This window comes from Artemia sp. Qi Xiang Cuo, chromosome 15, assembly GCF_049724085.1.
Source record: "Artemia sp. Qi Xiang Cuo chromosome 15, ASM4972408v1, whole genome shotgun sequence".
Classification (NCBI taxonomy): Eukaryota; Metazoa; Arthropoda; class Branchiopoda; order Anostraca; family Artemiidae; genus Artemia; species Artemia sp. Qi Xiang Cuo.
The window spans coordinates 44651596-44678206 of NC_142808.1; the positions used below are offsets into that span (position 1 = coordinate 44651596).

The 26611-nt window shown below is 34.1% G+C and overlaps 1 protein-coding gene across 1 annotated transcript in view; it reads right to left on the reverse strand.

The window, feature by feature from the left end:
• Positions 1-7874: 7874 nt before the first annotated feature.
• The window catches only part of LOC148943717 (monoglyceride lipase-like), a 39950-nt gene continuing 21213 nt past the window's right edge, over positions 7875-26611 (reverse strand). Inside the window, exons 5-8 of the mRNA XM_089101018.1 lie at positions 23063-23218; positions 16501-16629; positions 12196-12327; positions 7875-9154 (exon numbers count right to left, since the gene is read on the reverse strand). Of these exons, the coding sequence (XP_088957144.1) occupies positions 9056-9154; positions 12196-12327; positions 16501-16629; positions 23063-23218 (516 nt within the window). The 3' untranslated portion in view covers positions 7875-9055. The remainder of the gene's footprint in view (positions 9155-12195; positions 12328-16500; positions 16630-23062; positions 23219-26611) is intronic.

Below are 26611 nucleotides of genomic sequence, written 5' to 3' on the forward strand. Positions count from 1 at the left end.
TTTCTAAATTTGATAATTATATTTGAGTTTTTTCTTCATTTTCCGTAGGGGGAAATAATTTTGATACTTGTGTATTTTACGCCACTCACTCAAGTTTACGCTTTGTAAAACTCGAGAACAAACTGGTTTCTTCGTTAGTTTCTTTCAGCTTAGCACGAAACAAGACAAAGACGAGCAACAAAATAGATGAGAATTATATAATTTGGGCTATATATTTGCACATAAGGGGGGGGGGGGTAAAGTATTTGGACAGTTTGAAGTGAGAAAACAATCCTTACTTCATAATATACAGAAAAATTGTACCTAACGCATTTTGCATGCAGACCCGCTATACTTTACCCATCCTCCTAATGTGGAAATATGTAGCCCAATTCTTTTTTAAGTAATGATGAAACTGGTTTGTACTCGAGTTTTACACATAGAGGGAGTGGCATATAATACACCAGTACCGGCATTTTTCATGGAGAGAGCCGGATTTCCCGGTATTGCTTAAAAACGATTCAAGCAGAAAACATGTTATCACCGGCGAAAAATGTCATTTCTAAGAGAAATTTGATTGTGTTAGGTAAAAGTTTGTTAGTATTAAGGAAAAGTTCCCATGTCTAGACACGTGTCTAGCCAGAATCCAATGTCTAGGCAGTTCACATGTAAAATTCGGTGCTTAGCTAAAACTACAAATTTAGCTTCAAATTGTCATTTCTAGCCAATCAACAGAGCTTATGCGGACAAAACTTTCAAATATTATAATCCCTATTTTTACCGTCACAAGCTAATGGATGAGATAAGCAAAACAATTGCCTTAGTGTGCTTCATTATTATATTTGGTGTTGCATATTTACCTAAAATGAAAAAAAACAATTAATGAGAAAACAAAAATTTAATTTCAGTTTAAAAATGTAAACAAAAATGATGAAAATAGTGGAACTTGACACATTCTGATTGGCTGCAATCGAAAATCCTAGCCATTGAGTTCTAGAGTCTAGAACTCAATGTCTAGCTAAGCACCTTGTCTAACGTGTCTAGCTAAGCGCCGAATTTTACTTGTGAACGGTCGTTGCCTAGACATTGGATTCTGGCTAGACACGTGTCTAGACATGGGATTCTAGATAGACACGCTTCTGAACGCCCCTTTAAGAGAAATTTGTTATCGCTGTCGGAAAAGTTTGTGCTATTAGAAAAAATTTGCTATTGTTAAGAAAATACCTGTTACATCTAAGAGAAATTTGAGCATGTTAAGTAAAAGTTTGTTAGTGTTAAGGAAAAAGTTGTTACTTCGATGACAAGATTTGTCAGTGTTAAGGAAAACTTGCTACTTCTGACAGAAAAACTTGGTATCATAGACGAAAAAATTGTTACTTCTATGAAAGAATTGGTTATCTTTGACAGAAAACCTTCTACTTCTAACAGAAAAGTTTTTATCATTGACAAAAATTGTTACTTTTAATAAAAATTTGTTATCTTTGATGGAAAAGTTGGTGCTATTAGAAAAAATTTTTTACTGTTAAGAAAAACTTGTTAGCTCTGAGAAAAAGTTGCTACCATAAACATAAAATTGGTACTCCTCACTAATCACCTAAGTACCGTAATCGTAAAATGAACAATTCAGATCCGATAAGTCCAGATCTCGATTCAAAAACCAAATTTCAAAAGTGTTGAATTTCACGCCAAAGGACTTGAGCAGTTTGTCGCGTTTTGGGACCACAGAATAAATGTCATAGGAAGAGTGAGACAACAGTCAACCACCTCCGGTACGTTTCCCCAACAAAATGCTTTCAGATGAGAGGGCAAAAAAATTTACTAGATTTTGGCAAATATTTACTAGATTCGTTCGGTTTTACTAAATCTGACCCCCATTACACTAGATTTACAAGGTGGATGTGCTTTTTACAAGATCTAGTAAAATTTTACAAGGGGTGGCAACGTTGTGATTAGTTCTGAAAATCGCACGTAATGGGCATGGGCATTGTTTTTGTACCATTATCGTTTGCTCACTTATCTGCTGAAATCGGTGCCAAAAAAGCTGTCTGTCCAGTACTTAAAATAAGGGAAGGTGAAAACTTAAATTTCTGAATTAAAAAAACGACCAAAACCCAAATTCTTAAATTTGAGATAATGAAACACCTACATGCTTAAGTTACGGGAGAACAAAGCCTAAATGCCTTAAAATGAATAATGTCAAAAATCTTAATGTTCCAATTTAAGACAATGTAAAACCTAAAGGCTTAAATGAAGGGATGGCAAAAATCTAAATGTCTGAAAACATTATAAGCATTAAACCTTAAATTTGAGGCAGCAAAAACCGAAATGCTTAATTTTTTTTTTAATCAATGCTTAAATGAAAGGATGGCGAAAAGTTAAAGACGTAAATTAGAAAAAAATAAAACATTAAACGTTTAAATTGAGGCAGTAAAACACCTAAATGTTGAAATGAAGGACAACGAAAACCAAAAGACCTAAGAGGAACCAAACATATATAAAAAAATAATATATTCTCCCCCAAATGGGGCTCGAAAGGGGCCAAATGTTTTTTCATGATGAGCTCAAAATAGAAACTTGCAGAAATAAATTGTAAGAGCGTTAGCAAATCTGTAAGAATCAAAACCTGAAATTGGGTTTGAAAGTCTCGAGGGGGAAATTAAAAGGAAATAGCTTAAAGAAAGGAACTTCATATTATATAGAAAAAATTAGCGATCGGGGGATTAAAATGACGTATTTCGGGAAATTTCAAAGGGCTCGGACCCTGTATGAGCTGTTTATATATTTAAATAAAAACTTTTTAAAGCAAGAGAAAACTTTAAATCACATGTTGAGGAACAAAATTCTTATGTAGAAAGCCCTATAGAAAGATGATATTAAACTTGTGCAATAATAGACTCCGAAACGTTCTAACAGGAGTGTTCGGATCTAATGAAAATCTATACTAGGAGAATAATGTGCCATAAAACAAAACCTCTCTCTGGCGATTCCAAAGTGTCTGGAAAATAAAGGTTTTAAATATTCTCCTTAAATAGACTAGGGACACGCAATCTTGGTAAGAAAGAACCTATTTCTTGGCAATATGAGTTTATTTCTATGGTGTGTCTGGAAACTAAAAGATACTTTAAGAATCTGAAGGTGAGAATTTAGACCAGGGGTTATTGCATAAAGGCTAGGCCTAGATAATAATGCTGCAAGAATTCCTCTGAACTCCGTATGCGTTGTTGCGAGGCGCCCCTTCTGTTGCTATGCGATGTTGCAAGGCGTTCGCTATCTCTGTATGTCCCATATATGGAAAACTTAATTCTTCACAGAATGATTGGTATCCTGTTTCAATTCAATAGCATTTTTGTATGTCCGTGTCATGACTAAACTTAATGCAGTAACATTTAAATTTGATTACAATTCGTACTTTATTTTTATAGTTAGCTGTTATTGTTATGACAAGAATTAGTGCTGTAATTGGTTCCTTGTGTATGTTTTTATTTGCTTTTTTTTTTGTTCTTCTTTTCTTTTTCCTCTGCTCCATCTTATCATGCTGTGAAGGATGGGTGTTTAATACATGAATATATTCCTATGCGATTTTGCGAGGCGTCTGCTAATGGCCTTTATTCCATTGCTATATAATGCCATCGTGTTCCGGCTATGCCTTGACGTCATATTTCGGCTATATTTTGCCACTGTGTTCTGCCTATATCTTGCCACCACCGTATGCCCATAGGGAAATCTTCCCGGGGTTCCTCAATTAGCGGGGAGTTAGAGACCTCCCTAAAAAGGTGCGTTGAACATTGATGCAATTTCTACTCATTTAATTTCCTCAAAGGGGATCAGAAAGCCAGGGAGTTCAAATACTAGCAGATTCAATCAGTTTTTCATGATCTGAAAACCCAATCAGGAGATTTTGAGCCCCTCCATATTGAAAAAAGGCTCTAAAGCCGTCATTCCCAGCGTGGGACGCATGCCCCACCGATGGGGTATGGCTATATTTTGGTGGGTCATGGGCAGGATGTGTACCCTTCAACTGACTACACTTTAGAGCTTTAATCTTTAAACAAAATTGAACAACGTCACATTCATATGCATTTAAAGAGCAAAAAAGATACGGTATCGTCAGTAGATTGTGACCCTTTTAAGTAATAAATAACTGGCAATTTCTGACACCTAAACACTGATTTTTACCTAAGGAAGGCCGACATACCCAGAAATGCAAAGTGTAAGATAACCAATTGACTCACCACGGTACAAGACTTCAGATTGAAAGTTTTTAGCCTACCCCCCCCCCCCCACAGTATGCAGAACAAAGCTTACAGCACAAGTTTTAATTATAAAGTATAGCTGAAATATATTACATGGCTATATATTTATCCCTAAGGGAGGATGGGGACAAAGAAAATCCATGCGCTTTTAGGATTGATGTAAGTATTTATGATTGTTTTAAAATAGCTTTCAGATTTTTATAATGCTTCCTTCAAATGTGCCTCTGCGTTTAACATTTACTATTCTACAAATATTGGAAAATCTTGGAAATTCTGGAAAACGTTGAAAAATAATGGATATTCTACATATATTGGAAAGTCAGTTTAGTTGAGCTAGTTCATAGAAGAGAATCAAGGCCATTAACAGAATTTTCGGTTACTTACCGAGGCTTAGATCATTCCGTCATCATATCTGAACAGATTGTTAATGTCTTTGTTTATTTTTTTTTTTTGGGGGGGGGGGGAAAGGGGAGGGGGACACAAGAAAGCATCGTGCAAGAAAACATAGCTCCCTTGTTTTTTGTTTTACATTCTGATCACCAAATAGAACTTTGGGGTTGTGACAATACTTGCTACAGACGTTTAGACTCGACTCATCCAGTATGACTTGATGTACTTTCATTTTGTTCTTTGAACACCCAAGTTTTAAAAATTAAAATAATTACCCAAAAACACGGCTTCTTCTATAAAAAGTCAGATTTATTGTTTTCAAATGAACCCTCTGTAAACCCTTAGATAAAACGCAACGTCTATCTTTGATGACTAGCAAATAAGTCAAGTAATTACAGTATCTAAACGTATATTTTTCCTACCTGACAAAGCTTAAAAGTATATTTCTGGTATTTCTGGGTATTTCTCATTAAAATTATCCGGGAAAAACCAGTAATATCTTTTTTTCCCCTCCCCCCAAAAAGCTTCTAATTGATTGTCTTCACTTGTTTTTTTTTTATATATTGAATTGAGAGTTTTAGAACATTGACCTTCCAAATTTAAACGAGCATAATCCGATATAGTATAGAAGCAAGATCCTTGACAGAAGTTTGTATTTCTTACCGAAGTCATAGCCCTTTCTAACCCTGGAATGAACGGAATGTAGTTAGAATATGCGCTTTTCGATTGTTTGATGCTTTAGAAAAAGACTTTTACAATAGATAGCCTGCCTTCCTCTACAACCCCCCATTGTCCCCCAATCCCCCATTGCACTTCCTGGCTGAAGGGCCAAGAAACGGAGATCACCACCGCCGGCAGGGACTGTAGGGACTTCCCCTGCAATGGGTTTATTTCGTCAGGCAAATGCATTGAAGTGTTTCCTGTTGACATTGTTGACACAAAACATTCTTTTCTTATAAAGAGAATTATTATGTGCGTTGAAAAAAACACGTTTTATGCGAGAACCACGTTTTAGGCGACAGCAGAAGAAACTATGATAAACAGCTTTAAGGTAATTGAAAAGGTTGTATTAAAAGAATAACCTCTTGGATATGACGCCAAAAATAGTTACTATCACTGAACATGCTCAGATATCATACTATGCTGTATATGACTACAGTAAATGGGTTGAAACGAATATAGTAAAATAAGTAATAATATTATTGGCTAGTTCCTGCAAATTTCAAAGGTCAGTACGTTTACAATAAATTATACTTTAAGGTGGGAACCACCTTATGATTTAAAATGAGCTATTTTATGATTGTTACACGTGAGTTCATTATGGTGCCTTCAAGGTATGCCATAAAACCTTTCACACTAGTATAACTTAAGATTTTATGTCGTTTTATGTAAAATTAGGGTGTGTTATATTACATAGTCTTAGGGTATGTTATGTTATGCAATCATTATAGTATCCATAACATAAGTAGTGTCAGTTAGAGTCGAACTCTTCATATAATTTTACGATACGTATTCACGTATCGTAATACAACAAAGCGATACGTATTACGTATCGTTTTGTTGCGTTATGGAACGGTCGACATAGTGACAACAAAATAGAATTCCAGCTTCAACTAAAATAAAAAAAAAATTAATGAAGTTTTCCTCGAAATCCTGTCATACTTTTTTCCAACACGAGTCATTCTGCCGCAGTAGCCATAAGATCATCATCGGAAATTGAATAAAAAAATCTCTAATCCACGTTTTAAGCAATTTACTTATGATCGTGCTAATTTTAGACGATGATTCAGAAGGTTTGACAAATTTTCAGTGAGCCAAGTTTGAAAGGAATTGGTGAAGTAAAAAGTTATACTCAAAGTGACGTGTCGTACTGCTTAAAAGTCTTGTAAGCAGCATGAAAGCCACTTTATGCATGGATCACTAAGCAGAAGGAAACACATCAGCTATATAAAACTCGGGCAATGGTAAAAAACGTGCGTAATGTTGCGTAATATAGTATGGCGTAATATAGTCGACACATAAAACCGAACTGACGTTTTCCGGAGGTCTGTAGACTGGAATCATGCAGAAAATTTGAGCACAACCTAACTGAGTCCTTCACTTTTATATTAATGCTTAAAATTTTCATACAGCACATATTAAAATCAAGTTTAAAAATATTCAGTTCAAAAAAAAACTTCAAATTAAATCACACTGAACACATTCAAAGATAAAGAATACATTAACAATAAAAAAAATTAAATGCAAAGCATAAAAAAACTAATAATGCTTTTAAAATCAAACGCACAAATGAGTTAAGTTAAACATTATATTTAAAGTACTTTTGTTTACACTTGCAAACTGAATTTAACACTCACATTTAAGAATAAAAAAAAACACCCAGAAATACAGGATATATAAATTTTAAACTCAACTTAAAAAAACAGTATTTTTTCATAAAACCCCAAAAGAATATAACTATTTTAAACTTAATTTGAGAGCGAAACAGTCTGAACGTTAAAAAGTCAATCCCCAAAATTGCCTTGAATTGGTGATTACTGGCTAAATCATAAGACATCAATAGACTAGTGTATGAAGCCAAAATTAACTCAAAATATATGTCAAGTCTAAAAGATTAAAAGAAGGATTCAAGCACATTATTTATAAAACGCAAACGAAAATTGTAGGCTATTACAATTGAGCATAAAAAATAAAATAATCGTTTTAGGAAAAAAATACTTGTCTCAATTTGGCTATTGACATCTATCTTATCAAACAAGTAATAATTGTACATAGTATATTTTTTTTTGGAAAACTTCACAATAATTTTCTCTAAAAGTTGGCTTACTACCATTTCCCGGAGTGAAAAAAACAATCTAGATAGGTTGCGACTTTAAGAAAATCTGGTTTCCCTTCTGAGCTACCTTAATATTTTTTCTAAATCACCTGCTGACTGAAATTACAGAGCCCCAAAGGTTGAAATCCCTGAGCATAAGTGGGAGGAGTTTCAAAAAGAAATTTGGTTGTCGACAAATCCGTTTTTCTTTTCAGAATCTTAAGGAGGCCCTAGACGGTCAATAGTTTTGATCAAAAGCTTCCGTCAATCGATTGATTCAAGCATACTTGACCGTCTAGGAAACTGTTTGAAGTTTGAGTCAAGCGTTGACGGTGATTGATAGAAAGTTTGAATGACTCAATAATTTTGATCAAAAGCAGTGTGTTAGATTAGCTTTGGCCAGGATTAAAGGGTTGATTGAAAGTTGACTAAAGCCCAGGTCAATCAATGGACGAAAACTTTTGACCGAAATGATTGACCGTCTAGGGCCTTCTTTAGAGACAGACATTCCCGTCTGATAACTGTGAAGTGAGTCGCGGATTCTTAATCGCTTCGCATTAAATGCTAAGCATTGCGGTAGAAAAATTATAATAATAATATGTATACAGGGAACCGACCTTCACTCAATTTTTCATATTCCGCATGAAAAACGATCTAGATAGGCTATGACTTTGAAAAAAATTCGTTTAGGGCCTTAGTTAATTTTTAAAACGTTTTGTACATGATTAATGTCACAAATATCAAAACTTCCATTTAATGGAATTCCATTCTACAAAGAAAAAAAAATAAGATTAAATGAAAGTTATTTTCCACCGAGTAAAGCCCAGTCCCTTGATATTGATTCACTATAGTCACTAGAGACATTTATTATCATTTTGTTATTTTGGAATCATAACAATTTTGGTGTTTAAAGTTGCTTCTACTCTTTTCTGGAACATTTAACGCTTTTTGGACTCAGTAAACTTATTTAGACATAAATAAAGTAAATTTAAAAAAACGGAAAGTAAAGATATTTATCAGTAAAAATAGTTAATCATTTATTATTTGCATTTTTGCTTATTATGAAATGTAAGAAGTAGCAAAAATATATTTATGAACCAAAATAAAGGCAAATAACGTTAATCAAACAGACTCACTATCAAACTTTATTGAATTTTTTCAACTTTTAAAAATCAACCTTTATCTAAAATTATATGTAAAGTAACTTCCAAAGGAAAAAGACTACAAAAAACAATAGTTGTTCGAAGTTAGCTTTTTTTTCACACCTTGCATTTTTATCAGGAGAAACTATTCAGGGTTCAGAATCTTGAAAAATGCTGGATTATAATAATCGATGCCCGATTTTTTCCAAACTTGATTATTTTTTATAAGCAAATATAGTGAAATAAGCAAAGTTCGATTTTTTTACATTTGATATTTTTTCAGCATAAACCAAGCCATAGCTCAAAACCTTGAAAAATGTAAAGCGTAGCATGTTTTAACTTCGAACAGCCAAAGGGTATAAAAATATTCAGGGCACAAAAACGACATCTTTTTGCATATAACTTTCAAAGTAGGACATAACTTCCAAGTAGAACATCATAAGTATTTTGGGTATTTTGGTCACAGGTGGCAAGTTCTATATTCTCTTGATTATCCAAGTTAAAGTGTCAGACATTGCTTCGTTTCTAACTTCGAGAGGCTCAATGTACAAGTGATGATGACCACCTTTGACGACCTATATTAAGAAGTGAAATAAACAAATATATTTAAATAACTGAAAAAGTAAAATTAGAGGTAAAAATTACAGGAGGGATTAAACTGCAGGGGGGGGGGGTATCTTCTTAGGGGTATTAAGAGCCCTATGGGGCAAGATATAATTAAGAAAAAAGAGTAAAAAGAGAAAAAAAAATCATATTAGGTGAAATGTGTTGAATGAAGCATGGATAAGTGTCTTGACTGCCATGATATATTTAAGCACAAAATAAGGTTTTAATCTCTAAACTAACTAGATATAAAAAAAACTACTAGCTGGAAAAACTGAAATCCATAACAAAATTTAGGAAGTGAAAATGGGCGCCCATAAGCTGAATTTTAGGGGGGAGCTTACCCGGTCAAATCGGGACTTCCATTCTGTATAATAGAAATCTTTGAACAAAAATATGAAAATATAAGGCCGCATCATTCAGCCAGGGGGAGGGGCTGGAGCCCCCCCCCCTTTTGGGCGCCCATGGAAGTGAACAAAAATTAAGGGTAAAATTCACCGGAGGGGTTAAAATACTAGGGATTAAAGCATCTCTGACAGTATTGTTATATTTCGTAACCTTCTTAGGTTTATTAAGAGGTCTAGAAGGCAAGGTATAATTAAATTTGAAAAAAAGTAAAAGAAAAAACATCATATTAGGTAAATAATATGTTGAATGAAGCATGGATAAGTGTCTTATCTGCCATGATATGTTTAAGTACTAAAAAAACATTTTAATCTCTACTTCAGCTAGATATCAAAAACTGCTATCAGGAAAAACTGAAATCCATATAAAAAATTTAAGAAGTGAATAAAAATTAGAAAGTGAAATAAACAAATATTCAAATAAAGAGAAAAAAAGTTAGGGGTTAAAAATCACAGAAAGGGTTAAAATGCGTGGAGATGATCTTCTTAGGTGTATTAAGTGGACAAGGGAAGATAAGTTATTTTAAAAAAGAGTAAAATAAAACAAATCATACTGCGTGAATAATATGTTGAATGAAGCATAGATAAGTATCTTAGCTGCCATGATATATTTAAGTACTAAATACATTTTAATCTCTAAATTAAATAAATGTATAAAAAAACTGCTATCAGGAAAACTGAAATCCATAACAAAAATTTAGGAAGAGAACCAAAATTAGGAAGTGAAATGCTGGGAGATGATCTTTTTAGGTGTCTTGCGAGGTCTAGGGGGCAAGATATTATTAATTTTGAAAAAGAGAAAAAAAAATCATATTAGGTGAATAAAATGTCTTAACCACTATACTATCAGGAAAAACTGAAATCCATAATAAAAATTTAGGAACTGAACGAAAATTAGAAAGTGCAATAAACAAATGTTCAAAAAAAGAAAAAGAAATAATATTATAGGTAAAATCACAGGAGGGGCTAAAATGCAGGGGGATAGTATTCTTAGGTATATTAAGAGGCTTAGGGGGCAAGATATAATTAACCTTGAAAAAAAGAGTAAAAGAAAAAAAAATCGTGTTAGGTGAATAATATCTTAGGATGAAGCATTAATAAGTGTCTTAGCTGTCTTGGTATATTTGAGTACTAAAAAAAGTTTTAATCTTTAAGTTGACTAGCTATAAGCAAAACTGCTATGAGGAAAAACTGAAGTTAATGATAAAAACTGAAAATGACATATTGGGAGATTGTGACACATTTCGGACCGCTTTTTATATTACGACCATACCAATTTTTCATTTTTAGTCCTAGAAACCAGTTTTTCCAGGTACCAGAGAAACAGTTTTTCTAATTTTTAGTAAATTTAGAGATGTAAGTGCTATTTATAGTTTTACTCTTTATTATTATATTACTTTTACTCAAATTACTACTTACTATTACTTTTTATATTACTCTATTGCTCTTAAAAGCTATATTATTTATAATTAATTTACTCTTTAGTCCGTGGTAAATCTTGTAATTCACTTATGCCCATCAAAGAACCCAAAAAATGTGCAGTTCAGCATATTAAAAATTTTAAATTGGGATTTTTTTCCCTTCTTCTATTAGGTTATATTCAATTATAACAAAAAAGTATGTACTCTGAGGACTGAAAATTAAATTGTAAATTTGAAACAAGCTTTTTGTTAAAAACATATGATATATGATTATTACCAAAATATAAGCAACCCTATAAAGTGGAGCTTACCTTTTAAAGTACGACCCTAGTGCTCTTGAAGCACAAGAGACCTATTAAAAAATTTCAAGTTATAAATCATTGGAAGCTAAACTATTTAACCCTGACAAATCCTTTAACCAATTTTCGATTTTAATATTTCATAGTAACGATTCATACCGAGGATGCTCGAAACTGTTAACCAACTACACCTTGCTCTCCTTCGAAACAATCCATAATGATACCATTACCTTTAAACGACTATTTTATTATTATTATTATTTTTTAGATTTATGCTTACTTCACCTAGACAGACAAAGCCCGTTCACAACCTATGCTATTATTTGGTTTATTACGTTGTTAAAATATTCGTTTTCATATTCCAAGTATATTCTCAGAAATGTATGTTCCATTTACAACGAAAATTTCTAGATTCAGTATGACTGTTGAGATGGCATAGCCCCTTCCTTTTTAAAATTTACCTTAAAATTTCTGTTAAATGCAAAAATAGAAAACAGCCACAATCTGAGAGGCTAATAAGCTTTATGTGCTAGCGTGTTTCCCATTCCTATCTTCACCTTCGCTCATCGATATGTCACCGGAATTTTAGAACACAAATGGTGTGCTATCTTCTATTTTTGCGTCTCAATAGTAAGTACGACGGAATTAGACCCTTAAGAACGACTTGTAAAGCTTGGCTATGCATTGAAATAGCGAATAAAGGCTAATTTCTCTCCATTTTTTAAATGAATGGAACAGTCACTGATATCTTCTTACTACTTGGCTACTTAGCTACAATTAAGCTACTTGGCATGGCAAGCAACTACTTAGCTAATTGGCAAATCAAGAAAAAGGCTTGCAAGAAACCATGAAAGTCAGGAAATAACACCAAATTTTGGCTTCAACATACTTTTATTTCTTTGTCCTTCACAGGAGCTATCTCGAAAAGGTTCTGGGATCCTTTCACTTCACAGAGTTTGTCCAATTCACCATGAATGATCATAAATGGTACCTCCATATTTTGCAAGTTTTGATTGATATACTGAAAAGAAAACATAAATTAAGTCAAGATTACAATAAATTAAGTAAATAGATTAATAAAAAGCTAAAATAAATCAGGAAAATTAAATAAACACAAATAAATAGCTTAACCCAGTTTCACAGATATTTTTTTACAATATCCCAAGATTAAGTTGCGACAAATCCCAAGATTTGAACAACACCTTGTAAGGTTTGAACAAAGTATTAAAAAAATAGTTATGCATCTACTTTATATACTTTTGAGCAGTATATATACTTTTACTACTTTATATACTTATACCAGTTTATATACTTAAACTACTTATGCACTTATACTACTTTATATACTTATATTACTTTATATATTTATACTACTTTATATACTTATACTACTTTATATGCTTTTTTAATGACTGGACTTTCCCCAATTTCCCGTGCAAAAGGTCCAGATTGTGTAGAAAAGGTACACAATCATCAGAAATAAACAGCTTTGCTAACATCCTTAGAAAATTCAGACGAACATAAACAGATTTTAATGCCCCCTTTCGATATTCTGTAAAGCATCAGTCACCATAAAAAAATGCAAGCTCCAAATCAACTAAGTCCAAATTGATTCGTTCTTGGGTCACATATACGGAGAAGGTGGTATCACTTCCTCCTTGGGTCATATACATAGAGAGGAGGTGGTATCAAAGTCAGAACTGATATGCCAATATCTTGGGGACTTCTTCTTGTCGGGGAACCAGACACCAAAGCCGTACCCAGACTCCCGAAGACTCCGTATGATTAACTCCCATCTGCCGTGACCTTGTGCCAGCTCTACAAAGAACTGGAGCAAACAGCCTTACAATCTTCTACCAAACTTTTAATGTCCGCGAATGAAGTCATGGTTGTTTTTGATACTTACCCACCAATACTTTTGTTAAACACTTGGCCATGTTGGGGACAATACTGTAGCTACAGTGCAATATACCAACATTTGAGATTCTGTCCGAGTATTATATCTTCAGGATTTTCCATAGACAATGATTTTTTTTATTCCTAGATTAGCGGTGCCAGGTATAATTAAATATCTGATTTGCCGGTAGTCTTTCATCGAGGTTTTTAGATTACTATTAATTGATCATTTGAAAGAGTTAACAGAGAAACTTTTGGGGATAATTTCTTCAGGATGATCATTCCAGATCGGAATGCAATGTCCGATGAAGCTGTTCTTCAAGTACTCTGTTCTTGGCTTGGCATCCTCAAGATAATTGGAACGAACTGTGTTTCTTTGTGTCTATCTTGTTGATTGGACAATTTGAGGTACAAAACAAGAAAGCTCCAAAGAAGGAGGTGAATTTAAGTACTTGCAGAAAATAGCCATCGACACTGCATCAAACCTCTTAGTAACAGACTGGAGAGAGTCATGGAGAACAAATGATGATCAAGAATTATCATATTATGGATATGAGATGCATTCAATTGCCAAGTCTTCACCTTATAGAAGGGGACAAACATAACAGACACTTGGTCAACACAAATTTATTTCAGAACTCTGTTAGCTCTATAAATGGCGGCAGTTAAAAGCTGCCTCAATTTTGTAAATTCTATTCTGCAAGGCGAGGTCCAAACACCATTGAGAAATTATAAACCTTTCCTAATGATTCTTTGTAGAGTACAGGCTGGTATTCTAAAAGTGGAAAAAAGTCCATGCCTTTAATTTTGGCCGTGCTAATCTTCACAAAGTGCACTGGAGAGTAATGCGCTATTTCTTTTAGCATTGCTGGATCAGTAGTACACTGACAATGTCATTCGTGCAATTCTGGTCAGACTAAATGATAAACCGACCATTAATAACACCATAAAAACTCGACAGATTGACTAACAAATGTATTTATAAACTCCCACAAAATAAAAATAATTTAAAAAAACAACAAAAAAGGTAAGGCAACAAAGTGCCTGATAAAAGACGGCTGCAATATTTTCATTCTCAATTGATTTATCAGTCTTGCAAAAAATCAAAATGCCTTTTTTCATTATACCTTATTAATTAAAAAGAAAAGAAAAAAGGATAAAAAATTACTTCACAAAAAATCTAAATAACTATATTTCATCACTCGAAAAATACTTTTTTAATATATTTTTAATAAACCAATGGGCTCTGATCAACCCCCACCCCATCCCTAATATTATAGGGAAAATTATTTTAAATTTTTGGAGCTAAATAATGGACAGTAAAGCCATCACATGCTGTGTCGTCAATCGACTACGAAATTATCACCACTCCTAGTTCCAAATGTCGAAGGGCACCATTAACACGAAAAATGCGACGAAAAGCCGAGGGACATACGTTTGTTCCAATATTGCTTTGAAAAAAATTACAGATTGGTAATCACAAATTTGTCCTCGTTAAGCATTAAACAAGATACTGTACCATTAACTCCTTCAACAAAACTTCCTAACGGCTTTATTCTATAGAATTCGTAATCTTCCAATTTACACAAAAATTACTCGACCACAAAACACAACCCTAAGCAAAGTAAGTGCTTACTATAACATGGTATAACGTTACAAGGACCAATTGCTGTAAAACATACTTTAATATCGGATTAACCCCAGACCTTTCCAAGATATACTGCAATTTAGGATAAACCTAGGTAACGTGCCTCATTTACCAGCGACGAACCCCTGCCACTTAAAAACCCGTCTTTATCTTCTGCACAGCTTTCAACTCTACATTATACAGTAAAATTCCTCTTCGTAACGTTAACTGACAAAAGACTTGAACATGCAAACATAATTATAGAAAGAGACAAGCCAAGACAGATAGTCCAAGTAATTGAGGGGCAAATGATTAAATGACTGCGGCACGGGTAAATGGGAGGAGTAAGTATGACTCTCTTATTGAAAACACATACTTGTTTGTTATTTTTTGAAAAGGCACGCCTGCCTAGAGTCTCAGGCATGTTGACCAAGAATTTAAAATTGACATAGGACTGTTTGATTGCCTGGAATGAGGGGCAAACAAGGCACGCCCACCTATGGTCTTAAGAACGTTGACCAAGATTTTAGAATTGACATAGGACCATTAATGAAATTTAATAAAGGACTATTAATGAAACGGCTTCAAGACCCTGTTTACTTTTTTAAGCAAATCCCACACTGTTTAACTAGAAACGGTGATGACAGTGCTATTACCACGTTTAGAACTCCTTGGCTGATGCGTAGTTCAGATTTCATCTAACAGACACTTCCACAATTATCAAAAAACTCCTGGTCCAAAAATCGTCACCAGAGTTTGACAGCACTTCAGCTTGAACGCTGCCTCCGATGATAGCGAAATATTTGCAATAATATTTAATATTTACCATAAAGGTCGGGGGTTCTCGATTAAGGTGTCGTTACTCAAATTCTCGCCAAAAGGTCTTTCTAAAATTCAGTTCATACAGTAATTTAACATAGCAGGGGACAATGTACACCACTTTTCCAAGCCATAACCACGCACTGTAACGAAACCTCGAGGAAAATGTTAATGAGTAGCAGACTAGGCTTTGAGAATAAGTAAATACACTACATAAGTAAATAAAACCAAATAGAGAAAATCTACTAACTTTCCAACTCATTTACAACAAAAGTGTCAGACTTTGTCACGTTGATTTTAGAAAAACAGAGTGCTAACTAGTCTTTTAATTTGAAAGTTCACCAGCTTTGTGGACCAGAGAATTCTGGAATTATTGACAACATGTTTATTAAAGTGTTTCAGAAACTCCTATCCCAAAATGAAATTACCTAACCACTAGTTGTCGAATAGACATATGTTTAGCGGCTTATGGATTTTTTTTTTATTAGCTTTCAAGAGAATTTCATCAGTTTCTGGTTCTTCTCGATAAGTCGCTATAAATTTCAATAAGACCTAAAATTTGTGAATTTGTCTATTGTTTGATTAGACTAATACGAAATTTACAGTCAATTGGACTACAGACAGGGCATCCAAAAACAACCCTGGTAGTATGAAGGAATACTTTTTCAAATCGTGAGATTTTTTCATAAGTTCATCTTAGGACACTAGAATGCTCAGTGACTTGAATTCCCGGTTCATCTATTGCCTTTATTTATTCTGGTTCGAACTAAATTTAGTTCGAAATCAAAAGCTAGATCCTTCGGCTATATAATTTCAAACAAAAATGCTCAAATATTAACAGAAATCAATTACCTTTAAAGCACTATGAGTTGCAATACCCCATCGGATCTTGACACCCCCAGTCCAACGAAGAGGATCATCAAGAAGCTTTTGTCGCATGACTTCGTCTCTAGTAATCCAGGTCAAATCCAACTTACCAACCTAATAATTAAAAAAATATAGCCTCCTGAGATACAAGGGTTGGCCAAACGGCATAGAATTATGAAAACATATTATTTTGGTAAAAAAAAAAAAAAAAAAAATGCCGCAATTTCGAATATGGTTTCCAAAAAAATTCCCTTGTTCTCTTCTCCCCACTGCATATTTCCCCCACTAAGTGTATTCAAACTGAGAGTGTCCACGGAGGAGGACTAGATCTAAAAGCTCATCAACCTTTATTATTGTCATTCAATTCAATTTTTCTTAAACTTCTATATTTACAACTTAAATATTTATCTTAAATCTGTGTATGTTTATGTATTTACATGCAAATATACTTCACAATACAGCCCACTTCACTTTTTGTCTCACAAAAGAGCACTTTGATGGTTCTTAATTGCCCTCACTACTCTCGGGCGAGATCGTCAATGGCCGTTCCTTCGCTAGGGTGACAGATTAGACTTTTGGTCCGCGTGAATGGATCACATCTTACAGCGCAAATGGATCAGTTCATTTTGATAGAAATCTCTCTTTTGTGGAGACATCTTTTTAATCGTCTTCCTTGGAGTTGAAATTTCTGGATTGGGTTTAGATGTTTGTTAGAAGACAATTTCAGTTTCTGCAAATGGATCAGTTCATTTTGATAAGAATCTTATGAATTTTCCGTTCTACTTTGTCTACAAAAAAGGATACTTCTTATTTTTGAATGGAATATTATGGGTCTGCCCTAATTATAAGGGGAGTCAACCGAATCAGAACTCTTCACATTAATGTTCAAATTTTGCATAGCAATATTTCGCTGGAAATTGAGAAATTTTCTGAGGCGCCATCTCTATTGTCAATTAAAAATGATGCTTTACTTTTTTCACACTTGTTTAAACAATCTACTAATAGTGGGTAGACAAGATCATCCCTATAATTAGGCAAATTTTATATGCAAGGTAATTTTTATTGATCAAATTTAAAACTAATAAATTTTACATATTTCAATTCGAATTAAATATCATGTTTTGTTGGCGAACATACTTTAATCCAAACTCAGTTTTTTAGGGATTTCGTTTCTATTGACAAGGGTCACCTGCAGTTACTCTATATAGACAATATCTATCAACAAGTAAAACGTGACATCATTTTTATACAATCCTGAAAAAGGCTTATGCCAGCTTTGCTTCTCACCACAGTAGACAGAATATAGCAGTATGATCATTCTCAATCTCTCCCATTATAAAAACCCGGACAGGGGTGCGAGTGGAAAGAAACAGGCTAAACAAGCTAAGGCAGAAAGAAGTGGGAGGAGCTTTTTGTTCAGGATGACCAGAAATGATCTGCGATAAGCTTACTGGTATATTCAGAAACAGGCTAAACAACCTAAGGCAGAAAGAAGTGGGAGGAGCTTTTTGTTCAGGATGACCAGAAATGATCTGCGATAAGCTTACTGTCTATAAACTGTGCTTCTCACTCATACTATCTGTCTTTGCTTTTTCTCCAGTTAGCAATGGCTTGATGGCAACTTGATTTTAATTCAAACTGCTCCTTCAACTCCCATTTTTTTCATTCATTTGATGCTCGTATAAAAATACTTCAAGAATGATAATCATCCTGAAAAACTGGATCCCTTTAAATTTTTTTCTGGGGAGGGGTATGAAATATCAAAATTAGATTTTAGGGTCATCGGTTCCATAGTTTTCAAGGGGAGTTTTTCGAAAAAGTGTTACGATATAGTTGTCTCTACGAACCGTTTGATTCATTCATAAAAGAATTTTCCACAAAAACAATTAACTCTAAGAAAAAAACTATGTTACAATCAAACAGGTTAGTTATTATTTAAGTTAATTTCAGCTTGTCCATTCTAGTATGCTTAATGACATTTTTTATCAAATGAACGGAAATTGTAACCTTAGACCTATAGACTAGGCTAACGGATATTCTAACGACAGGTTTAACTAGAGGTTAAAAGTACTTCAGAAAATGCATTAAAAATTTGCTTATGTGCATTTTTATTACCTTTTTACGAGTCGGATAAAATTTTCGGGGGCGGGGTGGGGGGGGGGGTGGTAAATCCAGTACCCCCCCCCCTTAGCACGGCCTTGGTTAAAAATAACACTGGGTTCAAGGAGAGTTAGAGAATGGACGCACACCCAATGCCTGAGAAAAGGGGTGTTGGAGCATCGCTCATTTTTCAGTTATTTCAGCTTCTTTGATTGTTCGGTTTGAAATACATTTCCCCCTGCCTGGCTTGTGGTTCAGGTTTTTTTTTTTGGTTATTTCTTGTATTCCTTTTATTTTTGTTTCTTCTGTTGAGAAGCTGTGAAAGTGTTGCGTTGAAAATGCAATGATTTTTTACCATTTCTAAAGGAGATGATTTATTTCTTCCTTGTTTCTTGGTCATTTTTTTCCGATTTTTACAGGGAACCTTACAGGGAAACTCTGTTGAAGTGTTTTTATTGTAAATTTATTGTTGAATAAATTCTTAACTAAAAATAAACTTTCTACGATGTTGTTGGGGCTTTCCAGCACTCGTAGAAGAAGAAAAAAACAGGTATTACCCGAGGAAAAAATGATTTTCATTGTTGTTCAAGGTGGCGTACTATAATTCTACTGTACTATGTTGACAACTATCTTTTAGGAAGCGAATTCAAGGAGGGAGGGGGGGGGGGGTCAGGAGCCTGGGAGGAGACACAACAAGTAGAAATGGAGGAAAAAAGGAGGAGAAAATGAAAAGCAAATGATATGTATTAAATGTAAAGGCAGAAAAATAGAAAAAATTGTTATTCAAAAATTTACTACAATAAATATTTTTACTTATTAAATTATTAAAATATTTAAGTTTTTCTATTACTGAGAATATTGTCTATGGGGAAAAGGGCGTTCTCACGGTCCTCCCAAAAAAGAAGAGGGTTTTCCTCCCAAAAGGAAAACAAAGAGCATTTGTTTTCCTTTTGAACTTTTCGTTATTGCCAACTATTATCTAATATTTGATTTTGGATAATTATACTTCATTTCGAAAACTAAACACATGACATGAGGACTCTTTCCCAAAAATAGCTGTGCAAAGTTACTTTTTGATGTAAAAAGTTTTAGTCATGACAGTCCTTGCATTAAGGGAAATCCTGAGTACGGTATTAAAAGATAACAGCAATCAAATTGAAAAAAAGCTTTTTTTTAAACAAAATTTGAAGAACAGTAGGTTTATGCAAGATATTTTAATAGCAATTTCAAATTAGAACTTCGGGCGGACGGAAAGGGTGATTTAAAAAATTTTAAATCAGCATAATTTTTGGTTTTCTATTGGGCTAAAGCTATCATAACCCCCAATTTAAGGACATCCTTGAATATGCACATATTTTATTCCATTACATTATTAAAATAATCTATTTCGGCTATAATTTGTTGTAAGTGCTCTTTTGTTCAAATGTCAAGGTCATTGATAAAAAAAAAAACAGTTCGTTATTTTAGTCTTGAAAAAAAAAAGACTAAAAATAGGTCGTCAAGAATCAATAAAACCAGATACATTTCCATAAGTTTTTGTCTTAATTAGGGCTTGCTTGGTCGCGAAACTTTAACTGAAGGGTCTAAAGTTAAAATTTGACGTCAGCTGAATGTCATTTGAAACGGAAAATTCTAAAAGAAGAAACTAAGAAATAATATTGTTCTTTACTGTCAAAAGTTTTGTCAATGGTCAAACTGAATATATGACGTTTGCAGAGCACAAACATAGATTTTTTTTATTTAATTTTGAAACAAATAAGATGTTACATTACAAGTTTCGTAGCTTTAAAGTAGCAAGGACAGTGAAAATGAAATCTAATTGTTTGAAATAGTTAAGTGAATACTATCAGAGCCATTTAGGATCTTTAAGAAAAACACGAGAAATTGGGACTTCAATTTTCAATGAAATAGTCATGAAATAGCCTCAATTTTCTATATACAGTTATGGAGTTTTTATTAGTAACAAACATCAAGCTTGGAAAGAGAAATGTGAGAGAGGAATCAGCAAAAAAAAAAAAAAAAAAAAAAAAAAAAAAAAAAATAGATGGCACCAAAAGGCTTAAGAAGGTGTGGCTATTCTTTGAAGTTGTAATTGTCTTTGGGAATCAACAGATTCCTAATTTTGATTTTTTTTTTGCATAAAAAAAGTTGTCACATCTAACAAACTAGTTTTACTAAATTATTTTCATGGTCTAACGTTGCAACACTGATGAAAATGTACTCCTGATATAAAAACTTAGTAATTTTGAAAAAAAAAATCAGTAAAATTGCAGTTTTCAGGTTTAAATAGACTTAAGATGTGTCCAGGGGGCACAAAAAGTTTTCATTTGGAGTCCCTGGCATTCCATCAACTCTGATTATTCCAGTGTAATTCCAGTGAGTGATGACTTACTCCAGTGTAAGATTTAAATTTATCCATATATAAATACTTAAGATACGTCATGATCCTGAGAGACTTTGCTTAATTTTAGAAAAAGAGGAAACACACCCAAACTGGGGAATGACAATGCAGCATCAAGTTAAGTGAATCAGATTGTATCAGTGAACCCTGATAAAATACAGAGATTTCAAACCTCTATATACACAATGCGACATGTTGCATTTTTTCAAGAGGGATGGTAAAGGATGCCTGTTGAATTGTTTATTCTTTTGCCAGAGGTGATTGTATTGATCCAGTGGGCTTAGTATATCAGTATAGAGCTCATTGAAAATAAAATTAACAGTTCAAGTACACTCTTTGTTATTCATGAGATCATACGTAAGTCATATTTAATTTACGTTAATGGCCTTATAAATGCGGTTAAAAATCTAAAACCTACCACTTGCTGTCACCTTTGTCAGACCTTTGTCGCCTTTGTTATGCAACTGTCACTAATTGTGAAAAGAGTGTCGCCTTTGTTATGCAACTGTCACTAATTGTGACAAGAGTTCATCCTTCTCTGATACACTTATAGCTTTTGCGGATGACAATCTAAAACCTACCACTTGCTGTTGCCTTTGTCAGGCCTTTGTCGCCTGACAGGCCTTTGTCGCCTTTGTTATGCAACTGCCACTAATTGTGACAAGAGTTCATCCTTCTTGCGGATGACAGTACTCTTGGCATAACCGGTAAAACTGAGTCTTATCTCTGTTCAAACCGGATTGCCCTTTTTGAAAGAGTTACTCAGTGGTTTGATGTTAATGATCTCGCCTTAAATGTTGGAAAGTCATGTTTTCTTATTTTCTCAAGAGTTTCAAGGGAATGTTCTGGTTTAAATGAAATATATGTATCGAGGGGTCCCCTTAATAGGCTTAGGGATCGTTGCGCTCAATTCCTAGGCGTCTTGCTGGATGAATCTCTCCTTCAAGCCTCATATTGACCTCATTAAAATGAAAGTCCCCAGAAGCCTCAGGATCCTTAAAAGTTGAAATACTTTTTTCCAGGGTCAATACTTTGACTCCTACAGCCTAGTTCAGCCTTATGTTTCATACTGTTCTATTATTTGGATGTCAACTTTTCCTTCATCACTAGAGCTACCTTAAGAACTACATGATAAGGCAAGGACTCTTGTACAAGATACTAACCGTTCCCTATTTAAGTCCTTGCTTGACTTGAAATCTCTCTATTTCCTGTTTTGTGCTTCTTTAAAGTTTTTGAGGTTACATGGCCAGCTTCCTTCTGCCCTATGTAATAATATATTCTTTATCTCCGAGCAATCAACTTATTTTTTCTGAACTTCCAATAATTTACAAATACCTTGTGCTCTGTCAATACGGTCTTACTTTACCCCTCTGATAGTTTATAATATGTTTTGCAACACTCTCCCGGAGTCTGCGCGGGGCTACCACTCGTTTGGTATCTTCAAAAAGTATGTTAGAGATTTTCTTGCAAATAATATATTTTTTCCCCGGTTTTCCGATGAATTGAGGTCTCCGGATTGGTTATGTGTTTTATTTGTGTGGGTGGATTCATGTATTACTCCCTTGCATAGCCTGGATTTTTGTGGGGGGGTGGGGCGGGGGGTTTTGTTTGGTTTTGCGATGTGAATTTATCCTTTAAAAATGTTTGATGAATGTATTTGTTTAATTTTTTTTAGTTTTGTTTCTCCTCTGTTTTTTTTCTGGCCATAGAGCCTTACGGGGAGACTGTATAGAAGTATTTGTTATTTTTATGTGTAAATCTACCGTTGATTTTGGTATTGAGTGATATATCTCTTGTTTTGTCTTTTTCAATAAATTCAATTCAATTTAATCCAAACATCATATTTACTGCAAAATGTGGGTAATAGTAGCTTGCAGATTTACGTCATACAAAATTACATCATACATACATACTTACGTCATACATACATATTTACGTCATACTTACTGCAAAATGCGGAAAATAGTAGCTTGCAGATTTACGTCATACGAAATTACATCATACATACATACTTGCGTCATACATACATATTTACGTCATACTTACTGCAAAATGTGGAAAATAGTAGCTTGCAAATTTAAAAATCGATATACAAATCGGATGTCCAAGATATGGGTTAATATGAATCAGCGGGCCCATCAATACAATCCCTTTAAACTCGCTTGGATTTTTCAATGCTGCTGTCAATAAAATCATTCCACCCTGCAACAAAGAGCGAAGTTCAGAAGAAGACAAATACCACCTTAAAATCTCAAGCTGCCAAATCTAATTAGAATGAAATGAAAATGTAATAATAGATGACAAGTTTTATACCAATAAAATCCAAAAATTAAACAAAGAACCTAAAGATATAAAAGAATAGAAAATAATAAATGAAAAGAGACTATGTTAAATTAAAAATAAATTAAACTATTTTTTAAATATAATTACTTAATCAACAATTAAAATTATACTAAAATTACAGTTAATAAATGTTTACAGTCGATATAAAAAAAAGTTGTATTTAAGATATAAATAAAAGAAAAAATATGTTAAAATAACAAAAAAGAGTAGAAAAACTACGCTACAAATAAAGAAAATAGCTCAAACATGACAAATTAATGTTTCTTTTTGTTTTTTGCTTTTTAATTTACTTAAAATCTAATTAGTGACATGGTGTTTTACGGTTATCTTCACCAGCAGGTAGAACCAATTTCTTCAGACAACAAGGGCACTCGTATATCTCTACAGGGCAAGCTTTGAATGTATTTCAAGACAAAAAAAAAATAGTTGTTACTATATCCGTAAAGACTATAGAAAAAGATAACCAATCACATTTTTGGTGGATTGGGCCGCATTATAGTCAGATTTGCTAATAAAGAGCACGCAGCTACAACACCAACTGTGTATTCCGTTCTTAATTTCTCTAGTTGAATAGTCTTTAATTTTAAACATAAAATTAGCGATTGACCAATTAGAGCAAAGGTTTAAGGCGCAGTTTTTTAAATTTAGAAAACTTCCTTTCTGTAACAAATTTCCTTTCTGTTTGATGAACCCGGTAAAAGATATGAAGACCAAGAATTAGTAGGCAATAACTGAGGACAAATTAGTGCTTTTCGAGCTAATTTCTTATGATTTTAATTTCCGTTTCTGTAGTGCAGGTGCGACGTTAAAACCAAGGAAAGAACATATCATGCATAAATTTTGGCATTTTATCGATAGGCGTCACTATAGTGCCGTTCGAGCCGCACTATAGTGCCGCTCGAGCCACACTATAGTGCAATTCCAATCAAGTTGTGATGGGAACACAACTCGAGCACACGTATGATTTCAGAAATGTATAGTGTTCTATTGAATCACACCGCGAGTTATGAATTAATCACAACTCAAACCAAACTAAGATTTGAGAGATGTAAATTGTTTTATTGGATACCTTAAAACACAGTAACAATCCCTTGACAATAGGGGCGTTTTTCACTCATCAATGTGCTAAGATCTTACTGCTTTTGTCAGAAGACGCTTAAAAGTGAAACCTTTGAACAAAGATATTACATCTTTGGTCGTTTTTGTGCAAACGTCTTTCATCATTCTGCTCCGATCAGCGGCCTGAGAACAAGGATGAGTAGATCATCAAAGTTCTCTCATCATTGTTCTATATTGCAGAACACTGGCGGTCACACTTTTTGCTAACATCAGTGAGCTGTAAGATCTTAGAACAAAGATGAGTTAAAAAACGATAATCTTTGCAGAAAGATGCAAGATCTTAAATGTAAGATCTTAGTGCTAAAAAAAACGGGCCTAATAAGACAGTAACAAAAACACTAACAATCCCTTGACAATAACACGGTAACAATTTCTTGACAATGTTTATGCAGAAACACAAATACTCTGAATTAATGAGCTTACATTTCCAATGGGCAATAAAATTATTCATCTATCTATCTATTTTGTTTCCTAATTTGGCGAACTCTTCTCACTTGAAACTAATTTACCAGATGTTATTGAAACTTAAGGATCTGTTAGTTTTTTCCATTTTAAAGGATTTCTGGGAAGCTCAGTGACCAGTATAAAAGGCAATTGTGAATATTTCACCCTGTATATCTGGTTTTAGATCTTCAGTATCTTTACTGACCAAATGGCTAATTTACCAAAAACTACATTTTCATAACTACACCCATAGGATATGGTGTGCGTGTAACTAAGCCCCTGTTTAACTGGACCCTCGTTCAACTCCAACCCGTGCAATTCGACCCTATTCAACTGAACCCCCCCCCCCCAACTTAACTGACAGTCTATGCGACTCAATTCTCATTCAACCTAACCTTTGAGCAACTCAAAACTCACATAACTCAACCCCATTTAAGTCAACAGCCCTGCAACTCAACCCCGTTTAGGCAAGTCAACCTAACCTAAGAATTCAATTGCACGGGAGTTAAGTCAAACGGGGGTTGAGTTAAAAAGGGGTTGAGTTAAACCATGGTTGAGCTGAATGAGGATTGCGTTGAGTGGGGGTTTAATTAAACAAGGGTTGGGCAAAGCGGCTGTTCAGTTAAACGACATTTGAGTTTGCACGTGGTTCTGTTAAACGAGGGTTCAGTTGCAAAACTGTATTCAGCCAGAGCCACTTAAAAGTTGGTAAAAAACAGTATTTTTCTGATTAGACTGATATTTCTGCACTATGAAAGGGCGGAAAGGGATGTAGTCAGATCAGTTCAAGGAAAATGAGGGCAATGCCGCATATGGGTGGGGGGGGGCGGCCAGAGGTGCCCATTTTGATCAAATTTTTCGTTCCCATTCGCCTTTTTTCCTTGTATTTGAGTCGGCAGGGGGCGCTTTAATTAATTTTCCCCTGGCCCCACAAATCCTAGGAACGGTTCTAGGAGTAACACCAAATCACTGACCAGCTCACTGACCAGCATACAAGAATTATTGTTCATGATTGTTCTACAAGAATTGTAACAATTTTGTGAAGTTGGAAGAGATGTATTCTTTGATTCTAACTCCACTTGTGTTAAAAACGCAGATAATTCAAATACCAAGATCTTCTCTTGTATTCTCTACTAATAGCATGTCCTCGTATTTTCAACTAGACCCAGCATGCAGACAGGAAAATAATGTTCCCAGCCTCCATTTTTTGTATGTTAAAAAAAACTGCTCTGAACTTTCACCTTGGTGAGTCAATTGAAATATCACGCTTGAAATTGAATATATTCCACCTCATAAAAGTTCTCATGAGATACACTATTGACCCTATAATCGTGCTTAATTCATTTACTACTTTTGGCAGGTCATGGAGCCTTTGTGCAGGGTCAAGGCTTGGTTATGTATTAAAAAATGGATAAATTCCACAATGAATAAATTCAGTGGTTGGGGTTGGAAGATGTTGTAAAGAAAGATTTAAGGGAAATGGGAACTTCCCGAGAAGGTGTAAAGAGGGAGGCTTTGAATAGATTAGGACGGAGAAGGAGCATGCGCAGCTGTGTTGGCTTCAGGCGGCTTGGTACTGCGGTGAGTCTTTAATAGTAGTACGTAGTCACTATAGGGTGGTTTATACATTAGTAAATCTAATCATCTTTTCACCCTTAATGGATGATTTTTCACCCACACCGTCACTAA